The 21,518-nt window shown below is 36.9% G+C and overlaps 1 protein-coding gene across 1 annotated transcript in view; it reads left to right on the top strand.

Annotated features, from left to right (window-relative positions):
* JMY (junction mediating and regulatory protein, p53 cofactor) overlaps window positions 1-15,828 on the top strand; it is an 82,755-nt gene extending 66,927 nt beyond the window's left edge. The window contains exons 8-11 of the mRNA XM_081293406.1: window positions 4,699-4,794; window positions 5,915-6,518; window positions 7,544-7,854; window positions 10,540-15,828. Coding sequence (XP_081149532.1) covers window positions 4,699-4,794; window positions 5,915-6,518; window positions 7,544-7,851 — 1,008 coding nt within the window. The 3' untranslated portion in view covers window positions 7,852-7,854; window positions 10,540-15,828. The remainder of the gene's footprint in view (window positions 1-4,698; window positions 4,795-5,914; window positions 6,519-7,543; window positions 7,855-10,539) is intronic.
* Window positions 15,829-21,518: the final 5,690 nt, after the last annotated feature.

Below are 21,518 nucleotides of genomic sequence, written 5' to 3'. Positions count from 1 at the left end.
AGTGTTATTTTTCTCATCAGTTTTCTTTTGGATAATATTAACTGTAAACAAAGTAGTTTTTTTCCTTCCCAATCTCCTTTTTATTTCATTTTCTTGTCTTATTACATTAGCTCATGATTCCATTATTATAAAGGAGGAATGAGAGGGAACATACTTGCATCTTCCTTATCTTAACAGAAAGCTCTAGTTTCTTACCATTAAGTATGATGTTATCTGTAGATTTTTTGGAAAATGTTCTTGATCAAGCCAAGAAAGTTTCTATTCCTAGATTGTTGGCATGTTTATTAAAAAAAAAATTAGCATCATGTTAATGGACATAAAGGGCTTAAAATTTATCCGTTAATCCTTTAAGCTCATTTTCGCACAGTTTTGCTAACGCTGCCTCCTAGTCTCAATCTTAAGGTCAAGGGTCGAAAAAGGTGAATAAGGGTTATCAGCATGGTTATTGAGATTCCATACATATAGCCTCTTTGTTTTTATATGAAGGTTTTGGTTTCTGATAAGCAGCTGATTCTTTGGATGAAGTGGCTAATTAACTATTTAGAAGTTTTGTGGGACAAAGGGGTAAAAATGAGGGAAATTGATACATAATAGAATCTCAGAGATAAATGTCATCTTATAATTTGACCTAATACTACCCTCAGGTGAAATACCTAATTGTCAGATAATGGATGGATCCATTCACCAACCTTGTCATCTTACATGCATAACTAAAGGAAAATAAAGCAGGCTTATATCAAAATAGATCCTTGTTTTTCAAAGCTAGATTTCTGTTCTGTGCCCCACCCCTTCCCTCCCTGGACTGGGGGTTGAAACTAACCCAGGGCTAGTGCTGCTACAACTAAGCTGTATCCCCAACTCTTTTTATTTTGAGATAGGGTCTCGCTAAGTTTCCCAGGTTGCCTCAAACTTAAGATCCCACTGTCTCAGCCTCTCAAATTCTAGGACTACAGGTGTATGCCACCATTCTGGGCTTCAAAATTAGGAGAGAGAGAGAGAGAGTGTGTGTGTGTGTGTGTGTGTGTGTGTGTGTATTCGATGTAAACTCTCTAAAAAAGAGAGAGGGCTCACACTTGCTAGGCAAGTACTCTACCACTGAGCTACATTCCCAACTGTATTTGTTGTTGTTGCCGTTACTGTTAACTCAAATTAGGTGCAAGAAAAAAATTGTGGTCAAGAAACAGTCAATTTTCTCCTTTTAAAAAAATTACATTCTTGTTTTACATAATCACTCTCATAACTTGTGGCTATTACTTATTGAAAGCATAAATGAAATACTTTTAAGCTGTAGGTCATGGAAACTGATAGCTTGATTTTTGCTCATGTGGCTTCTTTTTGTGTTGCCTTTGTCAACTTCCTCTGCTCCAGTAGGTGCCATGACCAATCATTGTTCTCAGTTTCCTAAAAACAATACATTGATATGAAATCCTTTAATTATAAGCAGTTGTAATTAGTAGTTTGCAAAGCAGTTTCTCAATCATTCCTGTATTTTAAAAACTCTCATTGTATATAGAAGAGATACTACGATCATTATAAGTTATAAAGTTTACAGTTATAAAGAAAAAAATCAAGTTCAGAATTGATACTACTTTTAACAAGAGAACTTTTGAATAAATTATTAGGATTTACACAGATTTCTTGAAAACATTCAGAGAAAGATTGTTAGGATATTCTTTATCTTTCACAGCATGAGTCTGATGCTAAAAAAACTTACAGTTTTAAAAATTGTTTTTTCAGCATCAGACTCATGCTGTGAAAGATAAAGAAATCATTTGACTTATACTTTTTCCCAACTCCTTTCTTCCACGATCCAGTATGCCCTTCGCAATGTAAAAATATTAGATAACTTTTAAATTCTTTGTTATTTACTCATGATTCTCAGTTGTTTTAGATTCAATTTTATATCTAAGTTTAGTGCTCATTGGGTTCTTACCAGCTTTTTGTTTCTGAGTTTATTTTTGTTCACCTTGGAGTTGGTTAGATTTCATTTAAGGTGCTATTTTGGGAAAGTTTTACCTTCTGAGTTCTTGCATGTATTGGGAATGCCTGTTTATATCCTTTATATATAAAGGACACTCTTGGTGGATCATGTGGGCATTTCCTCCTCCAACAAATTTTTGGAAATACTGTCACACTATATTGTAGCATTGAATGTTGTAATGAAGAGGTCTGAGGCCCTCTCCACCTCATAGGAACGTGATTTTTCTATCTGATACCCAAAGGAATTTTTCTTTATTCTGAAGTCTAGTCTAGGTGATGATTGTGCATCAGGTTTTCTGTGAGGCCCTTGAGGTTCTCCTGTGGGACTTATGGAAAGCCCTTACATCACAGGGTATCTCAGTTGATATTTGGAATTGTTTCTTCCTTTGCCCTATCTCACAACCTGCTGTTTCCCTTCAGCAGAGAGGGCTTATTGAACATGAAGATAATATTTTATCTTTTTTTCTCCTCCAGTTACATCGATGATAGTATTTATTCTGTGATAAGGATTCAGATATTCAGAGGAACGTCTTCATCTTATGACCCGTCTATATTCCCCCCAGTTTTATCATCGATGAAAGTTGATGGCTTTTCTGTACTGATTTATTTTTTTAGAGAATTCTGTCTTAAATCAGAGGTCTGAAGATGACTGTCAATATTGATATTTGAGCTGGGGTTGTAGCTCAGTGTTAGATGCTTGCTTGCCTAGCATGTTTGAGAACCACATATAAATGAATAAATAAATAAAAACTCATTAAAAACTAAAAAGTAATACAATTTAAAAAATATTGATCCTTATTGTTATATTTTTTTATGTAGCAGGTATATATCATAATATGTAGCTTGCATTTAATAAAATATCACCTTGTTTTATTTGAAGCTAGCTAGCATTTTCATCTCAAATTACCCCCCACCCTTAGGTTTCAAGGAAGTAAGAAAGATCCCTGAGACTGCCTTTACTGCCCCTTAACTAGAAGGTTTTCTGCCCATACTTTATGGGCATTCAATTTATAATTATACTAATAGTAGTCACTGAAATGGCCTCAAGAATAATAGTCATTGCCCTGAAAACATTTTCCATTTTTATTGATGTGGGTTTTTGTTGTGTTTTGGTTTTTTTTTGTTGTTTATCTTACACCTCTTAATTTGGGTACATGCTAATTTATTTCAGATTTTATTTTAGGTTTTATTGTATTCTTATATTTAAACAATATCAAATTTTATTATGTAAGAATCATGTTTTTCATAACATTTTATTCAAAGTAATTAGCCTATCACATCTCTTTCAGTTTCCTTCATTCAGAGTTACCTTTATTCTTCCCTCTCACATTTAAGGAATTAAAAGGAAGTAGGAGAGGTCTTTATTTTATTCTTGGTGTCACCTCCATCCCCCACCCCACCCCTGTTACTGGTGATTGAATTCAGGGCTGCTATGCCACTGACCTACATCCCCAACTCTGTTTGGGGGAAGATAATAAAATATTATTATCTGGTGGGAATAAAGGAGTGAGGGGACAAAATAAAAAGCATAGTGAAGGTTTGTATTTGAAAAGAACATTTTTAGAAGAATGAAAAGTTGATTTTTCTATGTGAAATTGATTATCTGAGCAGGAAAACAAAGTCATAACCTATCATTTGCTTGACTAAAATATATTCTAGCAAATGAGACTTTACTGTACAGGTTTTATATGATTGAACAATATGGGAAAAATTTAAAATTTCTATGTAGGTAAGTGCCATCTATAAGGTATGATATTAAGGCAAGTAATTGATGCACAACAGGAAGCATTTTTTATAACTGCTGGTTATATTCATCAAAATACCATATAATATCTAAATGGCCAACTAACTTATTGCTGGGTTTATCTCTAAAGTGATAGGCTTTGGTACCTTTGTCTAGTATGAAGTAAATATTTTTTGTCGGTTTGTCTCTGTGTCTTCTATTTTGTTCCATTGGTCTTCTTGTCTGTTATGGTCCTAATACCATGCACCACAAAAAAGATATTTTTGTTCATATAGCTCTTTAATAATTTAAGATCTGGGATTGTGATGCCTCCTGCTTAGTTTTTCTCGCTCTGAGGATTGCTTTGGCTATTCCGGGCCTCTTATTTTTCCAGATAAATTTCATGACTCCTTTTTCTATTTCTATAAAGAACTACATTGGAATTTTGTGGGAATTGCATTCCATCTGTGCTTTTGGTAGGATAACCATTTGACAGTATTAACTGCCTATCTGAGAATTCCGGAGGTAAAAATAGGCTGTCATAGGCTGTTGCTTCCTCTGGAAAAGGCTCACATCCTCCCTTGAATTTGTATCCATTGCTGTAATGCCCCAGAGGTGTCCACTCTGGAGATAGCCTGAATTCTCCCTTGAATGTATACATATCTGCTTTCCTAAGTAAATCTTTGTCTCTAAAAATAAGTCAATTATATTTGAATTAACAGAATATAGTGGAAATAATTATTTTATACTGAATTAAGTCCAAAACTCACAAGATAAAAATAGTTCAGGGATTTAATTTTACTTCATCATCAGTATGAATTTTAAAACAGTGACTTTTATTTAAAAACAGGGCTGCACATCATAGAACATTTTGTTCTCTTAAGTCATGTATTTTACATATTGGGAGAACATTGTGTGCATGTGTGTTTTCTCTATTAATGGCAAAAATGAATGGGACACAACATAATGGACTTATGGAATTATTTTTTTACCAGAAGAGAGAAAAAGTGCATGATGAAGAGGAAAGAAAAAGTGCCTGGGTTAGTCAGGAGAGACAGAGAACGCTGGATAGACTTCGAACATTTAAACAGGTAATGGAAAGTATGGCCCATTTATTGTTTTTCATTGCTTTTCAAACAGAGGTATACACATATCTCTTTAAAATATAACTATGGCAGTTCTCTTCCCCCACCCCTTCCCACCAACTGTTTTGATGTCATGGCCCCCTTTCTTTTGGTTGTTCCCAAAGTAAATATTCTTGTGATCTTTGGTACACAAAGAGTGGTATAAGATCGGGGTGTCTGGGAAACCTGGATTCCCTTTGCATTTTATAAAAATAGCCAATTTACAACTGACTAACCAGCTCAAATATCAACTTGTTACTGATTCCACATATATCAACCTATGAAGGTAATGTATGGCGATGACCATTGGAGAATGGAAGAGTAGACCTATATATAGGAGAATTTCTTGAGCAGGTTCCTTGCCAGGCTAAGCCATGACTCTGAACAGATATAAAGAGTGTCTAAACATTGAAGTGCTCTGAAGCCTTACTTCAATTCCTCCCTACTGAAGGAACTACCTTATAGGTGAAGTGAACTCTTAGTTGTACAGTGAAAAAAATGGGGTGCTGTGAGGGCATCCTTTATAAAGAGGATAAGACTTGCATTAAGTAAATATTTTCTTAACAAGTGTTATTAATACTAGGTTTTCATGCAATAAGTGATTTATAATGAGACTTCTTTGTATTAATCAATAATGCAAAAGATTTTATTCCTCTCCTTCACAGGTCAAAATGAATATATTATTATCAGAGGTATTATTACGCTACATAAACAATCAGTAAAAGAAGTTTCAAATTTTCTAATCCACAAGCATTGAAAAACATACAGGAAACAATAGTTTTTTAGCTTTCTGCATAACAGTAGCATATGTTTGACATTATTTATGTTTTGTATTTTAAATATTCAGCTTATCCATTAAATAATTCATTAAATATTTTTTAAAAATGCAATAATTTTGAACAGTTGGCTTCTTTATTTAGACTAGCTGATAATAATAGTTTGAGGAGGTATTAGGCATTGTCATTCTAGTATTCTGGATTTTTTTTTCCTGAAAAGTCACAAAAGAGCCAAAAATATCTTCAGTATAAGGACATACATAAATTGTTTTAATGTAATACAACCAGTTATAATAATTTTGTTATTTTAGAGGTACCCTGGGCAAGTCATACTTAAATCAACCAGATTACGACTGGCTCATGCGAGAAGAAAAAGTGCAGCAAGTCCTGTGCCCCATGAGGATCCATGTGACTCTCTACCAGGGATGTTGCAGGTAGAGGGAAAAACTGAAGAGGTGGGAGAAGGAAGAGGCCAGCTTGGGTCATCACAGACAACAGAATCCCAGCGCCTTGCACAACTTGAAGATAATTCATTAGCACAACTTGAAGCCACTTCATTACCTCTCAGTGGTGTTACCTCCGAACTGCCTCCCACTGCATCTCTTCCACTTTTGAATAGCAGTGACCTCGAACCATGTTCTGTTAGCACAAATCCACTCCCACCACCTCTCCCTCCTACACCCCCTCCGCCCCCACCACCCCCTCCCCCTCCTCCCCCTCCCCCTCTGCCTGTTGCAAAGGACAACACTGCCAACCCAGAGACACTGGAGAAAGGTCTGCCTAGAAAGGAGGGGAATGAGAAGAGGATCCCGAAGTCTGCCAGCGCCCCCTCAGCACACCTTTTCGATAGCAGCCAGCTGGTTAGTGCCCGAAAGAAGCTCAGGAAGACTGCTGAAGGTTTGCAGAGGAGGAGAGGTAACTTGAAAGACATTTTCATGACCAATAATGACTAATAATGAATAATAAATAATAATAATAATTTTATTCTACTTTAAACAATTTAAAACATTTCTTTAAAAAAATTTTTTTTGTAGTTGTGTATGGTTTATTTTATTTGTATGTGGTGCTGAGGATCCAACCCAGTGCCTCACACATGCTAAGCAAGCGCTCTGCCACTGAACTACAGCCCCAGCCTTAAAATATTTATCTTTGAACAACATTATTTCATAGTAAACAGGTTTTCAAGGTCACAGTAGAGGAGAATTCTCACCCACAGCAACAGATATGTACTGATACACATAAACGTGTACCTTCTTAGGCTATTTATTGGGTATGTTTTAAATCAAAGTGTGAAATATGATATATCAAGAACTATGTAATGTTTTGAACAACCAACAATAAAAATTTAAAAAAAATAAAAATATGTCTTCTGAAGTGACTTGACCTGTTTGGTTGGTGGCTCTTTCTATGCTAGAGAAAATCTGATTTTAAACCTGGGAGATGAAAAAATGGGAGTTCATAACCCACTTGAATCAAAGTGTGAAATATGATATATCAAGAACTATGTAATGTTTTGAACAACCAATAAAAAAAAAAACCTGGGAGATGAGATAAAGTACTCATGGTCTAGGGATATATAGCTCAGTGATAGAGCATTTACCTAGCATGTACAAGGCCCCGTGTTTGGTCCCCAGCACCACAAAAACAAACAGAACAAAACAGTACTCACATAAGAAAGGGCTGGGAGACATTGGCAAAATCTTGTAACATTTTCTTACATTTTGGTATTGAGGTATACTCTTTGTTTAAGAAAGCGAAGAAGTAGAGAAAGGTATGTACAATTTATTGCATGTCCAATATGTCTTAATAAAATTACTTCTAAAAAATAACAAGGAACTCTCCTTTAAACATTATGTAAAGCCATTTGCATATTACATTTTAATCTGGGGCCTTTCTGTGAAATATTTATTAATGTAATTATTCTGTTTCATTTTCCAAAGTGAGCTCACCTATGGATGAAGTGCTAGCATCCTTGAAGCGTGGTAGTTTTCATCTGAAAAAGGTTGAACAGCGAACTCTGCCTCCTTTTCCTGATGAAGATGATAGTAATAATATCTTGGCACAAATAAGGAAAGGGGTAAAATTGAAGAAGGTACAGAAGGAAGTTTTGAGAGAATCCTTCACACTTCTGCCTGATACAGACCCTCTAACACGGAGCATCCATGAAGCTCTACGAAGAATTAAAGAGGCATCCCCTGAGTCAGAGGATGAAGAGGAGGCTTTGCCTTGCACAGACTGGGAGAACTGACAAGTAAATGGCCTATTGTCTTTAATAGCATTCAGTATTACAGAATGGGGTCTGGTATTCCTTATTGAGTCTTAAGCTTATAGTATGGATCATAAGTTTGTAAATTTTTAGATACCAAAGTAACAAAAAGCACTTTTTAAGGACTATTGGTATGTATATACTATGTTTTTTATATCTTGCTCACTAAAATTTTCTGTAGAACACCTATATCCCAAGTAAAGGGACAGTATTACTTCTGCCTTAAACAAAGGAGGACTTTTTCAACTGAAGTACTACCATTATGTATTCTGAGTTTTGATGTCTTCTTGCAGCCTGTAAAGTTTTCTAGTATCAATCTAGAAAAAAAAAAATCATTGCATTGTCTGATTAGATTTCTAAACCTTTAAAACTACTCGGGCTTATTGCATTTACTGGATTGTCTAGACTAATTTGCAGCTACTGTGTGTGTGTGTGTGTATGTATATGTGTGTTTATATATACACACACATAATGTAATTGTTCTGTTTCATATATATATATATAGTAGCTGCAACTTATATATATATACACATGTATAACATGTCTAGAGTCCCCTCAATATATTGTAAGATCATCTTTTTGGTTAAAATGTGACGTTATCTTAAGTAATATTTGTAGTCTATTTTGTAGTCTATTTTTTAATAAGGTAATTAGTTTGTAATGTGTCATTACTAGTTTGTAATGTGACACAAATTATATTAAATATATCAAATCAATAAAGATAATGTGCTATAAATTAAATAGTATATAGAACTGATAATTAATGCAGCTGAAATACAGCAATTTGGGCAAAATGTGCAGAATATGCAAACATGTTCTACTCATTATAATATTTTCTTGATGGAATTATGTCTCCATGGGATTCACAACATTTACTAAAACAGGGAATATTTTAGTTCTGGAAGAAGTAGGTAAAGGCTGGGTGCAGTGGTGCATGCCTGAAGCCCCAGTGGATCAGGAGGCTGAGGCAGGAGGATCATGAGTTCAAAACCAGCCTCAGCAACAGTGATGTGCTAAGCAATCCAGTGAGCCCCAGTCTCTAAATAAAATACAAAATAGGGCTGGGGATGTGGCTCAGTGGTGAAGTGCCCCTGAGTTCAATACCCAGAACAGCCCCACACACCCCCCCCCACCAAAAAAAAATAAATAAAGGATAATTTTTTTGTTAGCAAAATGAAGCTTTTTAATTTTCAGTAGTGGAGATTGAATCTGTGGTCTTGAACACGCTAGACAGCACTCTATCATTGATTTTTTTTTTCACATCCAGCCCTTTCTTTCTTTCTTTCTTTTTTTTTTCTTTTTTTTCTTTTTTTTTTTTGTGTGTGTGTGTGTGTGTGTGTGTGAGAGAGAGAGAGACAGAGACAGAGAGACAGGGTCTTTTTAAGTTACCCAGGCTGGCCTTGAACTTGTGATCCTGCTATCTCAGCCTCACAAGTAGCTTTAAAATATTGATTATAAGTGAAAAATGCTAAAAAAAATTCACTTGTTCTTTTTGAGCTTGGGTTTATCTGGAAAATATTCATCTATTACCTCTCCATGCTGTCCCTATGCACTTATGCACCAAACTTAACAGAACGGTGAAAAAAATATTTCCGTTGATATGATTCAGCAATGTTCAATACTATCATTTCCCTGCTTTATTTCCTGTTACGTAGAGACCCTAATTATGATCACTTTGTAGAACTGTATGACATATCACTTTTGGATTCCAAGATAATTTGAAACCATTTTTGCTTGTGCATGTGTACATTATGTCTTGTATATGAATGCAGATATCTAGAAATCTAGACATCTTGCTCATTATGTTAATGTCCAGCAACTCAGGTGCATCTGGAAACTTTTCTAGTTATTTGCAGATTATCCCCTACTTCACAGTTCTTGCTACTTATTAAATTGTCTCCTGCTTGTAGCTTCTCAGTTTGCTGCTTAAACCTGCACTAAAACTACCAACTGGATGCATTATTGGTTAATGCCACAACATGGCTTTCACAGATGTGTATATTTTGTTTTTTATTTCTTACAACTGGCCTATAGTAGGCAGAGCTGGTACAGCGGCTCAGGCTGGCATACCCTCATTTGTCTTCTCCCACCCCACCAGAATCTTCTCTGATATATAGACATTATAAGAGCATTATGTATAGCAACTGGCTGAGGTGTTATTTAAAGTTTCTGGCTATTCATTTAGGCTGAAGGACATGTGCCACTTCAAAGAAAACAAAAAAAATAACCTGCTTAAAACTTCACTGGAGTGGTTGGAGGCTGGGTTTTTTGTTGTCTTTTTTTTGGGGGGGGGGGTGGGGATTTCTGCATGTTGTACAATGTTAAAAGAAACACTCTCAGATAACGTATGAGCTCAGATACATGTGAAGTCACTTTTAGGTGTGTGTGTGTCTATATGTCAGTATTAGGGATTGAACCCAGAGGCATTCTACATTGAGCTACATCCCCAATCCTTTTCTTTTGTTATATGCTTCTTTTTTTGAATCCACCATCTTTTACCTATCTGTTCATCCCAGATAGTGTAAGTGTAAATGGTGTGCAGCACTGAGCCTTGCTTTATTATATGCTTTTAAAAGGTTTGTGTGTATGCGTGTATATATGTTTAGAGAGAGAGAGGGAGGAGAGAATATCTTTTTTTTTTTTAATTCACTGTATTTTGTTTGCCAACAGGTAACTTAAAGAAGAAAAATACGTACAGATGAAGATTGGTTCTGATTCTTTTGGAAAACAAAAGTTGAAGCTCTTGGTTCCACAGTTGGATTCCATTAGACCCAAAGTATATTGACTCAGTTGTATGGGGAAAAAAAAAAGGAAGCACTATTGGCAAATTATTACTTTTATAGTCATTCCAATAGATAATGGTTAAGATGATTTTTAAATGTGCAATGTTCCTATCTGTGATGAAGAAAGGCCTCCTGGAGATGGCTGTTTTTTAAGCGCCTTCCCTTTCCCCATCCACCCATATATATATATATATACACACACATACATACACACACACACACACGCTTGTAGTGGCCAGTTAAACTGGGAGTTGCTATGAGTTGGAAGAACACTGGGCTGACAGAGATCTACTGTGAGCTGTTTTGGGACTGCTTTGAGATCCATCTTTCAGTGTACTGAAAGGAAGGACATCTGCTGAAAACACAGAGCTTCTTCCATATCAGCTTACAGAAATAGTGCTACATTCTGAAAAAGAAGTTTATCATGGTAGCAATAGGTCAGGAATTATAATCAGATGGAAATGTACTTAAAAATTTTAACAGTTCTCATCTCCAAAGGAATTTTCATAAATGATGTTCAACATCTGAAAGATCAATGGAGATACACCTATTAATGTGTGTACCAAACATGATAACATTTAACAAGGCATATTTTTAGAAGGCTACACAGTCTACTTTGTAAGGGTTTGAAGTTAAAATTTCCATGCTTTTAAATAGCTTTTCATAATTCTGAATTTATAATAGTTTGAATTTTATGTGCATCCTTGTTTATGAGAAGCAATACTTTGTAATTTGATAATATTTCAAATTGTTTTTAATCTTTTTGTTTGAATTGTTGCTTGATCACCATAACTCATGACTTTCCTATTGAGAATCAAAAAGGAGGATTCAATAATAGGGATGCAGATCATAACTCTTTATCATGCACCATTAAAAGTTTTTATTGTTAAGCTCCACAGTGTAAAGCATGTGCTCCACAAAGATGCAGAAAATAGACAGGCAGGAAAGCCTCTTTGGCTGGCATTTCACTATCTTGAAATGCTTTGAATGGAACATTGGGAGAGAGCCTTTGTTATTGAATATTATTTTCATTAACAAAAATTCCCGGCAGCAGAAGGTTATATAAAACAAAATCTTTTTGCTCAAACATTAGTAATATATTTATTGATGAGACTAGGAATTTCTGCACAACATTTTCATGATACATTGGTTCTAGTCCCAGCATAAGTCCCATGTCTTGTCTGGGATGATTAGTAGTACACATCTAATATATATAAACTTTAGTAGGGGTGGGTGCATATCCTTTATAACTTCAGTAAAGCATTAAAGTATGCTTTTAACCCAAAGAGCCATTCATTAGATTAATGTATTTGCAAATTTTTAAATTTAGAAAACTTTTTTTAAAAAACCAGGTATCCATCTAATCCATCCATTTTGTGTGTGTGTGTGTGTGTGTGTGTGTGTGTGTGTGTGTATCCATGTATCAGTATTTCATGTGTCAAGTGTTTTGGATGCTTGTTCATAACCTAACTTTTATTCATTTTTTTCAATTTTGGAAAAATACAGACGGATGCAATGTTAAATTAACAACAAAAAACACTGGACCCTTCATGTTGAGAGAATTGCTACCCATTAGTACTATGGGATTCTATTATAAAGCAATCTCACTTTAAAAAGGCTCCTGTGATCTGTCTTTAGCCACCTTGTAATCAGCTGGTGATGTGGCTCAGTGTAGAGTGCTTACCTACATGTATGAGGCCCTGCGTCCCATCGTCAGCACTTGGGGGGAGAGATTCACATGGCTACTTCCACAAAATTACAAATTACTGTAGGTCACATACCATTGGAGTTAAAAGAACGAGGGTCCACTTGTCTAAAACGAGTATCAATTGAACCCCCATTTTAAAGCAGTATCAGAACCCTACAAAAGCTAAGCGTGATCAAATGTTCTTTTTTCCTTGCCTCTAATAAAATGCAGATATTTGCTTTAATATTAAACTAGCATATATTTGTTATGGTACTTACAAATGATCACGTTTCCAGTTCCAAACTTGCCTGTATTTTTTATGTTGCTCAGAATATTTGACAGTTGTATTTCTGTTAATGTATCATTTCTGAATTCACAAACAGCTGTTTGCTTATGCTGAGTCAATTTAGAAGTTAATTTACCAATTTAGTCTCAATTGCAGTATATTTAAAATGGGGGAAACAAGTAGATGATGACTTGGAGATGTTTTGAGGTTCATGTTAACCACTCACTTGAATGTCAATTTCAGATATTTCCCCTACTAATGCAACCAAAATTATACATATAGGACCAATGTAGATGTAGAGGAAAGGTATTCTGAATGCTTTGAAATCCTAGTTGGTGGTTTAGCAGTATGAGGTAATGCCTGACGAGTGGGAATTTTTAAAGGGTGAACACTTGTTCTGTTTATTTGAAGTATATTTTATAGGCTCTTTGAGTTTGTGAGCAGGATAAAAAACCATCATTCCTTAGTTCTTCATTGTGGAGCCGATTTCTGTAAAAATGCATCTTTAAGGATAATGGTAGACTGTCATAAGTCAATAAGGTGTGGTATTTCCACAGAAAGAATATGGAACTTTGCTGAGCATTTTATTCGGGGGTGGGGTGGGGTGGGGGTTGTCACTTTTTGTGTCATACCATGTCAAACTATAAAGCATAAATAGCCATTGTGGACACTAAGAATCATACTCTTATTTGAGTGGAACACAAAAGGAATGGGCACTAGCATTACAATATGGAATGAGTTCAGTAAACAATACAACTTAATTTTATACATTCTCTAAGACAACTCTTTTTTTTTTTTTTTTTTTAGTACCGGGGATTGAACCCCAGAGGCCCTCAACCACTGAACCACATTCCCAGCCCTTTTTATTTTATATTTTGAGACAGGATCTTGCTAAGTTACCTAAGACCTCACTAAGTTGCTGAGGCTGGCTTTGAACTTTTGATCCTCCTGCCTCAGCCTCCTGAGTCACTGGGATTATAGACATGCACCACCACACCCAGTTGACTCCATTTTTAAATTACATTCACTGAGTGTATTTATTTAATTCAATGCTTTTTAGCATAAAGAAAGCTTTTTTTTTTCTCCTTTTACAAACACAATGATTTTTTTTTCAGTTTTATTATTTAACTATTATGCACTTAACACCAGATACCAACCTGTAAATACTATTGGGTCCTTGCAGGCCTTATCAGGGAGTTGAAATTTCTTATACTTTGCCAGGTTATTTATAAACAAAACAAAATACCATGTAAGCATTTTAAATCGGTTGCAGACACTTTGTTAAAAATACAACTATTGGATAATGAAAACTGAAACATTTAGTTTTACCTAATTCTTGCACTGAATATAAATGGTGATATAAAGTTAAATGTGCATTTTAAAGATATTTATTTCCCATTTATTGCTTACAGTAGAAAAAGAACTATGCTAATGTTAAGAGAATTGACCAGCAAGATTTATTTTAAATTGAAGAGGGGTAAGAAAGTAGAAGTACCTTACTGCTGGGTGTATTGCATTTATTTAGTGCTACTGAATAAGTCAGTAGTAATTTTTGATCTTGCTGAAAAGTCCTCTTTAGTTAAAGCACATTAAGAAGAGTCTCTGCCTAATTGCTTTGTAAAATGAAGCAATGTTATTTTTTATCCTATATTGTAATTTAAAGGTTTTTCCTACAAAATGAGTTTATATTGTTGCCTAAACTATCATGTATGTAAACAGAGGTTTTTAAAGGTGGGAGGGAGTCTGGATTGTGTGTGCGTGCGTGTGCGCATGCAAATGTATGCAGTTTGCCCATTGACTTATTTTAAGGGTGTTTATTCTAAAAATTCATTTTGCCTACAGTAAATGTACAACTTGGCATTTGTACAATTTAATTGCTTAAATTCCAAATTTCAGATGTTTTGCCCCTGCTACAAGTACACTTATTCTGCTATTGTAATGTGCACGTACAGAGGATACCTCTGAGGTTGGCATGTTAAGAGAGTTGCAGTCATTTGTTTTGAGGGTTAGAGGAAGGTTTTTTGTTTTTTGTTTTTAATTCAGGTACAAATAAGATCAGTATCGGAAGTTGACAGCAGGTAGGAAAAACTTTGAAAAGTGATGGTTAGATGAAAGCAAAAGATATGGGTGGGTATTGGTCATAGAGTTGAGTTTTAACACAGGAATTTTCTTTTAACTTGCATGTTCTATGGTTAACTATCAAGGGTATAACAAATTATTCCAGCTTTCCCCATATTAAGTACATTGGTTTTAAGAAGTCTTCATGATCACAAGGCATTTCCCCTTCATTTGTGTACAAAGAAGGGTAGACAGTGCAATCCATATAGTGACTTTTAACTTATTTGGCTTTTACAGAATCCCCACTGGCGCACTGAATCTCTCCTTGTACTGTATATCTTGCCAAGTGTGAAACCATAATATGTAGTTTATGAAAAATGGAAGGCCACAGATCATTTTGCATGAATAAGTCCATTAGGATGAATGAAACTGACATTCCTTTTTTTTTTTTTTTAGCCATTCTTGGTAAATGAAAATTATAATGGCAAATTGATTCACCATTTACTAGCTTTGTGCAATATTATAAAGGTAGAAGCAAAACACTAGCACATTGTGCTTGGCTTTTAAGGATGGCTTTATCATTACATTATATGGACAGTGTGCACAGTGTATTGTAAATGCCATCTCTTGCAAATTTACAATACTTCAATATGCTCAGTTAACATTCTGAAGTATTAAAAGTACAAAGAAAATACTAAGCAAGCATTTATAGCAATACTATGAAATCTCCAATAATTGTTTTGAACATTGCCTTTTCCTCTTTAGTGCAACTTTTCTGCATTGTAATTATTGTATTGCTTTATATTTCATGTTTTTTACACTCATGACTTCAGAGTTAAGTACTTGTACACCAAGTATTGCAATCACCTTTCTCTTATTGTACATGCAGTGTAACAACATACAGTTTTGGTGCTTAACAATATTCCTTTTTTTCTTTAATAAAGGATATTTATTTGAATTAACCTAATTTTGTTTGTTTAAAATAGTGTTGATGGTAGGTATTTTCATTTTAAATAGGAGGAGCACAGCAGCTTTTGCATAGCTTACATACCATGCTATGACGTATAGAACAAGATCTTGGGACTCTCCTCCCCTGGACTTCTGCCTCTTCCTAGGTGCTGTTTATGAAGTATAACAGTGGCAGCTTTGTTTTAATTACACTCATGCTGTTTGTGTAAATATCCACAAAGTTTGGAAATGCCGATTTCCAACATCAAAGTGTCTTTAAATGATCATCTAAATTGGGGTTGATTATTAACCTGTCCAGTTTCTCTCAGGACAGTTTAATTCCAGGAACAATTAAAAGGTTTGTTATCCCCAAAAACAAAGGATGTGGTGTGTCATCAGATGTTTTGTGTTGTCAGACTGATGAGAGACTGGGATGCTATCAGCCTTATGTTATTTCAAGATATTTTAAATCTTAAGTTTTCAAATTTGCAGATGTCCTGCAGTACGTAGATGCATATATAAACTAGAAAAAAAACTAACACCATCAAGTGTATCACCTGTACAGGAGATCCCCTCTTCCAGCAGGAGCAAGAGTGAGCCATGTGGGCATGTGCTGTTGTAATTTTATTCGAAATCACAGCGTGCAGAAGCCATCCTGTGGTTAGAGCAGTTAAGTTGCCAACAACCCTCCCTGAGTTTTATAGGCCAAAATGATTTTTCATGCTTAAAGAAAGACCCAAACCTCTGGGACCTAATTTCACCAAGTGATCACGTTCCAGTGGTTCAAATATTCTTATGAAAAATCACTTGGTTTTCCTTACAGGCCATGTTGTCACCGTTTTCAGAAACAGGCTGGCCTGCAGTATATAGGTCAGATCCACATGTTTGAAAGAGGATGTTATCCGTGGAACTTCTGACACCTGTCATAAAATGCAACCATGAATTGACTGCGAGTCCCTTGCTGGGAGGGTTTGAGGCCAGTGATGACTCATTCCTAAGCATCAGCATCACAATCACACTCGGTCATTACCTTACAGTGTCGCCTGGACGCAGCCTGTCCCGCCTCAATCATGCTTCCACTAAGTTGGCAGCATGCAGTTATCTGTGGCACTCATGGATGGTTGGGACAGAAGAGCACCTTCCTAAATATTTCTGGGCTTTTTCCTCTGTTGCCATATTCTTCCTCTCTTCTTACTCTTTCCCTTGGCTCTTACTAACATTTGTGTCATAACTGCTCCCAATTTAACTTTCTTCTGGCCTGTACCTCTTCTCGGCACTTCAGGTCTCTGCATTCAGCTGTCTAATGACTTCATTTGGATGCCTTAACATGTCTCAGAACATGATCAAAAAAAAAAAAAAAAATGCCGTCAAAGCCTAAACCCAGAGCCTCCCTTTACCAGTAACAGTTTTTCTAGTTTCACTATTCAGAACCTAGAAGCTATCCTTCACCCCTTCCCAACCTAACTACCTCCAGTCCTCCAAGGCCCATCAGACCTGCACACTTCTCTCTCCCCTAAAACTCTGGTTCAAACAACCCTACCTTTTATCTCTCAATTGTCTTTCTGCAGTAGTCTCCACCAGATCTTTCCACTATCACTTTTCTCTGTACATCTCCACCCACAAAATAGTGAGATGGTGTCTTTGCCCTGCGTAAAACCTCCAGTCTCCTTTTATGGACTAGAAGGCTGGATGTGACTTGACCCTTGCTGTCAGCCCCTTGCTGTTAACTTCCTTAGCTCTGAGCATGTGTAATCTCGGGACCTATGCACAAACTCTGTCTTCTTCCTGGCTTTGTTTTTTAGTATGACCAGCTTAGGGTCTCCCCAAAATTCATGAGTTCAAGTAGTAACCTCTAGTACCTGAGAATGTGTTCTTATTTGGAGTCTTGATAAAGATGAGCAAGTTAAAGATTTCATTAGGGAATGCACTAATCCAATGTGACTAGTGTCTTTGTTAAAAAAATGAAGTTTGGACACAGACATGTAGAGGGTAGACAACATGAGAGATGTAAAGAGAAGGCTCTCTACAAGCCCTATTAAGAGTTCCTAGTACATGAGTGTTAGCATCATTATCTTCCTGAAGATACAATGCCAAGATTATCCACAAAGACACTAGAAAGGTTAGGGCAATTTAGAGGCAAAAACATCTGAGACCAGAAATAATGCTCCTGGACAAGTCTGAAAAAGTATATAATGTTTTAGTATATATTTCATCTAATACGAGAATTCACATGAGTCATTCATGTTTCACAGGATAAATGCTATTCAGAAGGAGACTCTACATTAATAACAAAACCCCTTACCTTCACATTCACTCTCAGAGGGTTGGATGTAACCAAAAAATGCAGAATTTCTACTTTATAACTTGACTGAAATGCAATTCTGAGAATCAAACTCTTCTGGAGAGTCACACTGCGGCTGTGGTTCAGTGGGAGGACGTGTGTGTAGTCCTGGGTTCAGTGCCCAGTACTGGAAAAAGAATTCCCAAAATATGAACGTCAATGAACATCAAATATGGTGGACCGGGGCTGGGGATGTGGCTCAAGCGGTAGCGCGCTCGCCTGGCATGCGTGCGGCCCGGGTTCGATCCTCAGCACCACAAACAAAGATGTTGTGTCCGCCGATAACTTAAAAAAAAAAAAAAAATATATATATATATATATATATATATATATATATATATATATTTAAAAATTCTCTCTTAAAAAAACACTAAAACGACAAAAAAAAATATGGTGGACTGGAAATGCTTCATTTGGTACTTCTTAAATCCCTAGCAAGTGTGTGAAAGATGCACAAGGGGAAAAGACAGCGGCTTCTTGGAGGCAGCCGATCTGAGAGTGCAGTGAACTGAGCAGCAATGCAACCTGAGGGCCTGGAGCTTGGAGGGCCATGGGATTTAAAGGTGGGGGTGAGGGGCAAGGCTGAGCGGAGGGAGGGAGGTGGAAAATTTGAAACTGGAGCAGTTGGATTATACCCCACCCCCACACCCTCCTTTCCCTCTGCCAGACATTAGAGGCTCATTCTCTGGATAAAACAAGCCAGAGAAGATCTGGACTTGAATGCTAGGGGCAAAAAGAAAGTAAAGGTAACGCTGGCGGATTAAATTAATATCTACCTTCAGAGCCATAAGACCTTTGGTTACTTTCTCCCCGGTTCTGGGAGGGTCCTCAGCCAGGTGTACGTAAATTCCAGAGGGGTCTGAATCTCTCTCCATGGAGAAAGTAAATGCCCCCTGAGAAAAGACCTCATGTGTTGACATCTTGGGAGAAGGGAAGATGGAAAGTGATTGACAGGCACAGTACCGGTCAGCTCTAGAATGTCACTGTAGAACCTGAACAGGCTACTTGGAGTCACTGTCAGAAAGTCTCTGTCAGAAAGTCTCTGCACAATGGACAGAGACCAAAACAAGCACCCCGAAGAAAGCAACTCGTAGGAAACATACAACTCAGGGACTGGGAGAAAAATTAAATTACCTTTTATCAGAAAATACTGCATTTTTGAAACAAGAATATGTTACAATAAAAAGGAATATTCTGAGGACAAGGAATGACACCAACTAAAACTGGGATAGCTGAAATTACAAAATCAACACAAGGTTTAAAAGATGAAGAGGCATCTTTTTTTTTTTTTAATTACAGCTAAATAGCCACAGAGCAACAATAAAAGGGATGATTAGAGGATTAATTTAACTGATTCACATTAATGCCTGAAAGAATGGAGGAGAGGAAATTGCTTAAGAAGCTCAGAGTTCTGTAGGCAACGGTTGTAGTTGGGCTCGTTTTATGTGTCCTAGATTGTCATCTGAGTACATTCCAGCAAGATGAGGACTCAAACTCCCAGACACTTCCCAGAAGAGCTGTCCCTCACTCCCTGGAACCAAATGTCACTGGTCATATAGGCATGGGCAATTTTGTCATGGGGCAGAATCCAGAGGAAGGTCTGGGGAATGAATGGAAAGTCAGGAAGTTGAAATAACATGAACAATGCTCTTTCAGAATCTTATAGTCAAGGAAAAAAACAAAACATTAGCTATAGGGATTAGGAAGAATGCGTTTTAAGGCAAGAGGCACAGGGCAAGCTTGTGTGATTAAGAAAACGGTTGGGATGAGGCTCAATGGTAGAGCACTTGCCTGGCACATGTGGGACCTGGAGTCCATCCCCAGCATGGCGGTGGGGTGGGCAAATAAAAAGTAAAAGTAACTTGAAATAGCAATCAAAAAATAAACAACGACATTTATAATTTTTAAAGAATGGAAAAGAACATTACCTAATTCAGATGCCAAAATGCCTTAGACTTCAATGATTGAAGGAATTAGAGGAGGTGCAAAAATAAGGCTCCCATAGTTATATAATGTACATGAAATAGCCATAGATCTATTCTGGTCATTAAAAGATTTTCTAGAAAAGGTTATCATTTAAGGTCAGGCATTTTATTATCCACTTGCTTGACAAGTGATGTAGTGATTCAACAGGATTCACTACACACCTACAGTATACCATGGTGGACACGTATGTATCTACAGTAAGGGGTTACAGAGATGGCTGGGTTGCAACTAAGAAGGCCAGGTCTCTGTCTTAATGGTAGTCTGTAAAGTGGGATGCGCTGGACGTCTACATCAGACTCACGCACAGTCCCACCACATCTCACATCTGAAACACAAAAGGGGCCTTAGGAGAACACAAAAAGGAGGCACACAGCCTACAAGAGGCACTGCTGGAAGGGTGTGCAGCCTCACCCCTGCAGTCACCTCCCAGAAGAGCTGTCCCTCGCTCCCTGGAGAACCTAGGAGTCCACTCAGGGTATCAGGAAACACTAGTGCTGCTTATCCTGAGTGGCTTATTCTAGCAACCTGGAATCTTCCTCCTGAAGGTCTTGTCCTGGTCATTCTGCTAAGGTGGCAACTGATTTCCTAGGAAACCTGCGAGAAGAAGAGTCACCATCTTACCAGCACAGTGGGCGGAAAGGATCAAGAACACTGCTCTCACATGACTGTCATTCTGTCTTCCAAACCAGTTCTAGCACTGGCACTATGCTTGCTCACTGCCCAGATGTCACTGGGGCAGACCACAGTGACCTGTATGGGGAACGTCCTGCCAGGCTCTACAGTACCAGGTGCAAACGGGAGAGGTTAGGGTGCTGCCAAAATCTGGGCTTGCCAGGCTGTGGATTAAAAATCGGAGCCATGTTGGACTGAATGTTAGTTCAGTTTTCAGAAAGGCCTAATTTACTCCCTGGCAGTGGTTGATTCACTGCAAGAATGTGATTCAACTTCAATCAAGAAAGTGCTCTGATGAATGTTCTCCCTGGGTAAAATGTCTGCTCTTTCAATAGCCATCAAGAAAAAAAATTATATGCAAAAAATAAAAGGAACAGTAATGACCAAGAAGCATTTCACAGTCACAGAGAATGTTCCTAACAAGAAGTAATCTATTTTTGCAAATGCAAATGAGAATGGAAATTTAAAATGGTCATTTCCACCATGCAACAGGCTTTTATAATTGCTGCCAAGTTCTACTATGATCATAAATGCCTCTCATTCATTCACTTGCCTGCCAAGGTTTGACCCTTAGGCTTCTCAAAGTAGTTCAGAACTGGGAATTTTCTGCCTCTCATCTAGAACCCAGCCTTTTTTTTTTTTAAATATAGCTTTAGCTAAAGATCTTGAAGAAACTGAGAACACAGGAGATGAAGACACCTGCCATCAGTTACATGGTGTGCTAAAGACCTTGCTAGGTCACATGTGTGAAGAATACCAGCAAACACAAGCGTGTGGAGTTCTTTATGGAAGCAGATGCCAAGAAATGTTCATTGCACTAGTCATGGGCTGTCAACATTGGAAATACCCTTAGTCGTCACTTAAATAGGGTGACACATCTTCTCTACC

The sequence above is a fragment of the Spermophilus citellus genome (genome assembly GCF_964194105.1).
Source record: "Spermophilus citellus genome assembly, chromosome: 1".
Taxonomy (NCBI): Eukaryota; Metazoa; Chordata; class Mammalia; order Rodentia; family Sciuridae; genus Spermophilus; species Spermophilus citellus.
This window is presented reverse-complemented; position numbering and strand designations above follow the sequence as displayed.